Raw genomic sequence first — 7,748 nt, 5'->3', positions numbered from 1 at the left:
GGCTCCGGGGGACCGATGCCCGGGGGGGCTGAGGGCGAGGGACCCGGGGGGAGACCCTTTTCCCGTACTTGGCCCCTTCTGGCCCCGTTTCCCTCCTCTCGCCCCCCCCCCCCCCGGGGGGGCTGCCCTCCCGCCGCCCTCGCCCGGGGCTGGCTCTTCTGCAGCTTGAGCCGGATTCTCCCTTGATCTTACTATTATCCCCCATCGCCCCCTCCCCGGGAATGGGATCATCTCCCCTCTCCCACGCAGTCTGTGCCCCCAGGGCTGGGGCTCTTCTTTGCCCCTTCTCTTCCCCCCCCGGCCCTGGCTCTGGAGCCCAGGTGCCCCACGACCCGTCCCATCGCTGTAGGGTCTGGGATCTTCTTGGGGTGTTCCCCTGTCAGCTCCCCCTTTTCCTTCCAGCCTTGTGTCTGGGATTCTCCTGTCCCTCCTTCCCCGTCAATTCTCCCTCGTCTGGGATTCCTGTTGTAACCCGTTTTCCTTGGTCCGTGCAACTCTTCCCCCTTCTGTCTTCCCCAGCGTGAGCTTTAAGGTGTGGACCTCTCCAAGACCCTCTTCCTTCCCCGGGATTCGCATGGCAGCCTTGCCGGGTGAGGGCCCTGCTTCCCTTTGCTTCCCACCGCCGAGCTTTGAGCGCCCTTTTCCCTGCAGGTCTGTGAATTAGAGGGAAGAAGAGAGTCGGGAGCCTCTCCCGTGGCTGTGTGCTGACGTTCCCTATCCCAGCGGCGTTCAGCCGGTGGTTTGCCCGTGTGACGGGCTAGAAGGGTGACCGAGGAGGCATCCTCGACTGCTGTCGTTAGGTTAAACGTCGGTAATAATAAGCGTTTTGTGCCGTTTGTGGAGGCTTTCCCGGTGTCTGCTGCTGTCTCAACCCTCGTGCTTGGGATCTCCCAGCCCTGCGGAGCGAAGCTCGTATGATTTGGGCGACGTTAAAGGTGAGCGTGGGGAGGAAAGGAGGATCCCTGCTCCGGCCCGATCTGTCTGGGGCTGCTCGTGCCAATAACGAGAAAGCGAGTAAAGTAAAACGGCTGAGCCTGTGGTTTCTCTGGGTCTGCCTCTTCCCTAAGGAGTCTCGTGGTTTCAGAGGTCAAGCTTGAGAAACATTCACGGGGTCTCCTTTTCTTAGAAAGCTCTGTGGCCCCTTAAATGCAAACTTGTGGGTTTTTTCGGGATCAACCATTTCCCGAAACCTAATTTGATGCGGTTTTTTTGCTTTTGTGAATTAGGGAAAGAAGACAAGGTAGGGGTAGGCAAGCATATAGGTGACGACGCAGGCAGGCGTAGGAACTTGAGCTGGGCAGACAGTTCCCTAGCTTGTTGGTTTAAAGCTGAGGAGGTTTCCTACTTGTGCTGTACCTGCAACAGGTAAACGCGTGATAAAGTTAGAGAAAGTGGAGGCTGTTTGGGGTTTTTTTAAATGTTTTTTAGATGTTTTTTATCTTTTTAAGAAGGAGGATTCTTCTCGTGCCGTAGCGCTTTCAGTCCTCTGTACGTAATTCCTTTACTTCAACTCGATGTCGGGACAAAAAAAAAAAAAAAGGCAAAAAGCTCATTTCTTTCGAGGAAGGCAGCAGCGAAGAGGGCTCCGCTGGGCGATCCTTGGCCGTTCCCGGGGGCCGCGGTTTTCCTGGGGTCCCCCTCGGTTCTGTGCTCTGCACGGCTGCACCTCGTCGGTGAAAAACCCCGCGGCTGGGAGGAGAGATCAACTCTGCAGGCTTGCTGGTGCTGGAAGAGGCTGTTGCGGGGGTGTTAAGTACTCCACCACGCTCCGGCGCCGCGGGGCTCCAAGTATTGCATCAGAGGCGCCCGGTCGTGCGAGAGCCCCCGGAGGAAGCTCAGATCTGGGTTTCTTGTACGGTCCTTTTTATTTAAAAAAGGGAAAAAAAAAAAAAAAAAAGAGTTCAGAAGCGAGGAAGAAGGTTAAAGCGCATATTTTACTGGCCCTGTGATGGAAAGAATCTTCCGCCCCGCCCGAAAGGAGACACTTTGCCACTATTTTGAGTTCCCGACTTCTTCCGGCTTACGGCAGCAGGTCCAACGGAGGCGGGCGTGCGCCTCCCAATGGTGAGCGCTTGGCAGTCAGCGCCACCGGCGTGCGGGGGGACCGCTGCTCGTCTGGCTCCGGAGGAGCTCAGCGCCATGTGGAATCACTTACCCTTCTGTATTTAATATGCAAGTCAGATGTGCTATCGTATACACAACGCCGGGATACGGGGTTGCGCTCCAAAGCAATAAACAGATACGACTGGTGGTCAGAGCAGGCTCTGCTTTGTGTCTCCCAGCTTCTCTTCGTCTTTTCTCGGAGTGGCAAATCCAAAGGGTAAGCCTCTGGCAGGAGCCGCCCCGTGTGGGTTAAGCCGTGCTCTGTAAATCTGCGGGTCTCCCCCACGCAGACGGGTGACAAAGGTTTTCTAGAAGATCAGCGTTTCCAGTTCCTGCCCTCAGGAACGCAAGCAAACAGATAAAAAAGGTACCGGCTGATGCCGATAGCAAGAGTTCCGGAGTTTTGAGCTGGGAGGGAGACTTGTTCTGCTTGCAGGCACTTAAAATAGCTTTCTTTACGTGTTGGGTTTCCCGCTAAACGCGACCTCGTGTGCGGTGCAAAGAGTACGTCGCTTCTTCAGCGTCTTTACCTGCGTTCAAACCATCCAGTCGTTCTCTCTGCCCTCTCCCCGGCCCGAGCGCTGCGCTGCGTTTCGTGCTCCGTACGGGATTAAAATCCTTCGGGGTGCAGGAGGTGTCCCTGCCTTCTCGAGGACCGTCCTCTCGCAAGCGCGAGACATAACGGGATTTAGGATGCTTTCTGAAAAGCAAACTTCACTCCTCCCGCCTCCTTCCCCCTCGTCGCTATTTCGTGATTTACTGGGAGGAGGGGGGTGAACGAGCAGGCTGCAAGTCATCGATCCAGAGCAAATTCAGACTAAGATTTCACTTTGGATTCAGCACGCTGCAGTGCCCAGCCGGTGTTCGTCTGCTGAATACGACGTCGTGCGGCGTTGTGGCTGGAGCTGCGCTGGGAAGGAGAGGGTAGACGGGCAGATCTCTGTTCGTAGCGACGCGGTTTGCTCTCCAGCCCTAGAAAAGCGTATTGTTCTGAAGCATTTGTAGAGTTTCAATGAGGTGTTTTACTCCCTCGTCTCCTAAAACCGTCCTGCCTGCGGCAGCTGGGAGCATTGAACCTAGTCTGTGAAGAAAACCTCTTTTGGATGCTTCTCAGCTGTCTGACCTATTGCTCCAGTCGCTAACGAAGCACCCAGCCGGTGTCCGGCCTAGAGGAACCCTTGTCTTGGGCTGAAAACGCAATTCCGTGCCCGTGCACGTGTTGCGTGGCATTTCCTCGTTGACCTGCTCTTGACGCCAGCTTCTCAGACTTCACTAAATTCAACCAAACTAGAATTCCTCTTGAGTTTTCAGAGTAATTCCGTGCGTCGTGGGAATTTGCGTTGCCTGACGTAGCTCGGCTTTCTCTGCAGTTTCTTGTGTGGTCGCTGCTGCGAAGTCGTGCGTGTCCCTGAAGCCGTTATTGAATCGGGCATTGTCTCCCCAAATCCGTTGGGGATTATGCGCATGACTTACACTGTCCCGGGGAAGGGAATCTGCCCGGATGGATGGGAATTCTGTCTGGGTATTGGTGCCCTGGAGAACTGGCAGGGAACCGTGTATTGTTTGTACGGCTTTTTGTTAGTCTTCAGTGGAAAATTGCCCCCGTCTCGCATGTTTCATCAAAAAAAAAAACCCCAACCCAACCCCAAATTAAACTTGAAAACAATCCAAAGCGACTGCTTTATGAACAAATGCCCTGAAAAGCCTGTGGTTGAAAGAGGAGGGAAATGCTTCGCGAGGAACTACTGTGCTAGTGACTCCTCGCCCGGCTTCATCTTACAGAAAGCAATAAAACAAAGTAAAAGGCTCGAGCTCGCTCTCTTCCTGAAAGCCGCCTGGCTGCGGACCTGAAAAGCCACAGCACCGTGTGGGCAACCGAAAAGCTAAGCCGGGGTGGCTCGTGATGGACTCGGCATCTCGCACTCGCGCGCGGCCTCAAATTCACCTCCCTTTTGTGTCTTACCCCGGGAGACTTTGAGAAGAGCAGCCTCGTCTCGCTCGGTGCTCTGCCTCGGTGCTTGCTGCGCTGCGTACGGCTCCTCACGGGAGAGCTTGCGTGGGGGTTTGGGGGTATTTTTCTCGTTTTGCTTGAAAGGAGAACTCGGGGGTGGAGCCCTTTTAACAGCTCTTGCGTTAGCGAGGGGTTGCTGTAATCTGTTTTGCAGATCGCCTTGCTTCAAAGCGATCGCTGAGATTCAGAAGGCTCAGAGAGGGAGCGCTGAGGAAGAGCTGAGGGCAGGCTTTTCCTGCAGCTACCTGTCAAACTCTTCAGCGCAGGAAGAAGCTTGGAGCAAATTCGATGGGAATCGGAGCGTTAGACGCTACGAGGGTCATTTTTCTTGCCCAAACCTTGACAAGGTAAAGGGTGGGTAATCAAAGGAAGTCCTCGCGGCGCTGGGGGTTCAAAAATGAGGAGAGAGACCGGACAGCTGCCTCGTTGCCGCAGCACCTCTAGTTCTTGCATGCCTATTGAAATGAGACGAATTTAATCTCGTGGATTTGGGCCGCAAGCTGATTGCCGCGAGGGCCGTGTGCATTGGTTGGCTGTGCACGGTGTGGACTAGCTGCTGGGTCCTTAAAGCTGGGTAAGTGCTCGAACCCCGTCTAGCAAATTTGGTGCTCCGGAAGAGGTGCCTGCTTAAAAACGACTTCTCCTGAAAAGACTGCAGTTACCGAAGTCAACGAGGGCTAACGTCGTAGGCTCTGGTTTCCTAAGCGGGATGGAAAAAAGCACTTACTGTAACAAAGCTAACCCTGGTCTTAGCCTGTGATTCACCGTCAGGTTACACATCGTCATTGTCCCCCGTGCCGAACGGCACAAACGAGGTTCTCCGAGTAGATGTTTCCATTCTCCTCTGTGCTGTTGTTGCACGCTCTCGATGTGGCAGTCAAATACTCCCACCCAAATTACAGGGAGTTCTGCCAGAGGGCCTCAGCTGGGTAGCTTTACGCCTCAGGTCGCTTCTCGTGTCTCCGTCGTGTCGTTCTGAGCTGGGTACGCGATGTTCAGCATAAAGGCAGGTGGTTTCTGCGGGTCTGACAGTGCACGCGCAGGTCAGCTGCCGTGTTTTTATCTTAAATGTAAGAATGTCAATATTGAGGATCCGGTGAGGCAGGTGGGCAAACCCGCTGAGCCTGTTGACAGCCCTCTTACGGAGGAAAAATGCCTCGCTGCCCTGCTGCTTTGCAGCCTTTTTCCAGTCCTCTTCTGAAAGCTTCTCCCCAAGTCTGCTGGAACGAGAAGAGCTTTTCCGTAGGAAGCTTTGGTTTATCACCCGGCGGTTCTCCTTAGGTTCCTCTCGCTGGGAGAGGCGTGTTTGTGTTGACATCGTGCACCTACAGCTTCCCTTGAAGCCGAGGGTTTTTCATAGGAGACATAACTGAGCTCCCTGGGCAGGGCCCTGCTTGCGTAGGCGGGAATACACCGACATTTATGCTGTTCTGTTTCTGGATGCGGCCGCTCCCGGCGGGTGATACCTGAGGAACCCAGCTTCCCAGGCTCTTGTTTTCTGTGTCTGAACTTGATTCTGTTTCTGTCTCCTCAGTGAACGTCGTGGAGGCCCTTCAGGAGTTCTGGCAGATGAAGCAGTCGCGTGGCGCCGATCTGAAAAACGGAGCTCTCGTGGTGTACGAGATGGTCCCTTCCAACAGCCCCCCCTACGTCTGCTACGTCACCTTGCCGGGAGGGAGCTGCTGGCCGATTCTATGCTGTTCTGTTTCTGGATGCGGCCGCTCCCGGCGGGTGATACCTGAGGAACCCAGCTTCCCAGGCTCTTGTTTTCTGTGTCTGAACTTGATTCTGTTTCTGTCTCCTCAGTGAACGTCGTGGAGGCCCTTCAGGAGTTCTGGCAGATGAAGCAGTCGCGTGGCGCCGATCTGAAAAACGGAGCTCTCGTGGTGTACGAGATGGTCCCTTCCAACAGCCCCCCCTACGTCTGCTACGTCACCTTGCCGGGAGGGAGCTGCTTTGGCAGTTTCCAGGTACGGTCGCTTGGGCGGAGGCTCTCCCTGCGGGGCGGCTCGCTCTCCAGAGCAGCGCCCTGAGAACCTGTCCCCAGCAGAATTAGTGCTCAAATACCTTCCTGCGGTGGGCACAGCCTTAACGTTTTCCTGCTGATCTGAAGCGTGAGAATGACAAGGGTCTGACTGTAACCCTCTTTAACGTCACGCTGGCTGTTAACGTTCCTAATTGCCTATGAAACGCCGCCCCGCTTCAGTGCGGGAAGGTTTGGCTGTAAATTTTACTTTGCTGTACGTGCTGCATTCCCTACACATGACTGACTTGGACCTCAGCAGGGCTGAGGTAAGATACGTGGTATCGGAGAAAGCTGTTAGATTGGTTGGTTTTGATACTTCGTTCTCCTTCCCGGGATTAAGCAGTGGGAGGTATTTACAGGATGCGGCTCGGACAAGCTGGTAGAGTAATATTTCCTTGCGAGGGCTCTGGGTTCGACCCAGAACCTCTTCTCAATATGCCAAAAAGACCCTAGAAATCAAATCGTAACACTGGATCGATAGTTTCTCCCCTCTTTCTGTTCGAAAGGAAGATGTCCAACCCAAATACCTCACCCGAAAGGTTAAGGTCCAAAAATCACAACGGGTCCTGACTGCGTTTCGGATTCCTTTGCTGTAGTGGCTTTAGGCAGTTACTCTCTAGTCTTGGTTTGAAGATCGTATCCAAAAGAAACAGTTCTGGCAGCTACACGGTCTACCCATCCTGAAGAGCAGTCCTGGTGCTTAAGAGTGATTTGGTTATGTTTTCGTTTTAAGCGAATTAATTTTGTTGACGATCTGATCGGCGGCGTTTCCTGATGGAGATACTATGTGCTGAGTTCAGCTGCCTGCCTAATTTTTGTGTTTAGCATGGTTGGGATAGCTGTGGTTTAAAACCAGCTCCTAATGATTTCAGGATGTCTGAGAGCACGACTTTCCAAAACTACACAACACTGCCACCTAATTCCCATTTCGTGTGTCGGGGGGGAGAAGTTTGGAGCATGGGGCCGAAGGGAATCTTGCTCATCTCGCTGTCTTTCTGTCCTGATGGTGTCTGTCTCTCCTCAGTTCTGTCCGACCAAGGCCGAAGCCCGAAGGAGCGCGGCGAAGATTGCGCTCATGAACTCGGTCTTTAATGAGCATCCCTCCCGGAGGATCACAGATGAGTTCATTGAGAAGAGTGTTTCGGAGGCCCTGGCATCTTTCAACGTAAGGCTTTTCCGTGCCCAGACGGCTGCAGTTGATGGGGACGGATTGACGGGGGGGGGGAAAACCTCAAATCACGGGAAGAGAAGTTTTCTTTTACATCTGGAACTCTTTATGGCAGGTTTTTTTCAGCAACTTCTGAGTATTAAAACTTTTAACTATAGCCCTAGTTCTCGTTCTCCTGCTTCCCCTCCCACACCGTCTCACACTCTTCTCGAGTTTGATTGTGCTGCCCTCAGATCAGGCGGGGCAGGATAATAAGACTGAGATGTTGATTCACACGGCCCTTCTGTGACCGGGTTGTCACGTTGGCTAGCTTTCGTTAAACCAAATGTTTTCCAGAAACTTTAGTTTCTAGGGGCGGGAGCTTTGCATTCTTCTTTTACCGCTCTAATTATACCTCATCCTGGAGGGAGTTCTTGCTGTGCAGTCACATGGCAGTACCC

General features: G+C 53.7%; 1 protein-coding gene across 1 annotated transcript in view; it reads left to right on the top strand.

The window, feature by feature from the left end:
• The first annotated feature begins 5,105 nt into the window (after window positions 1–5,105).
• LIX1L (limb and CNS expressed 1 like) overlaps window positions 5,106–7,748 on the top strand; it is a 5,721-nt gene continuing 3,078 nt past the window's right edge. The window contains exons 1-4 of the mRNA XM_009279153.2: window positions 5,106–5,157; window positions 5,649–5,795; window positions 5,921–6,084; window positions 7,165–7,305. Coding sequence (XP_009277428.1) covers window positions 5,106–5,157; window positions 5,649–5,795; window positions 5,921–6,084; window positions 7,165–7,305 — 504 coding nt within the window. The remainder of the gene's footprint in view (window positions 5,158–5,648; window positions 5,796–5,920; window positions 6,085–7,164; window positions 7,306–7,748) is intronic.

Source organism: Aptenodytes forsteri, unplaced genomic scaffold (genome assembly GCF_000699145.1).
Source record: "Aptenodytes forsteri isolate BGI_AS27 unplaced genomic scaffold, ASM69914v1 Scaffold419, whole genome shotgun sequence".
Lineage (NCBI taxonomy): Eukaryota > Metazoa > Chordata > Aves > Sphenisciformes > Spheniscidae > Aptenodytes > Aptenodytes forsteri.
This window is presented reverse-complemented; position numbering and strand designations above follow the sequence as displayed.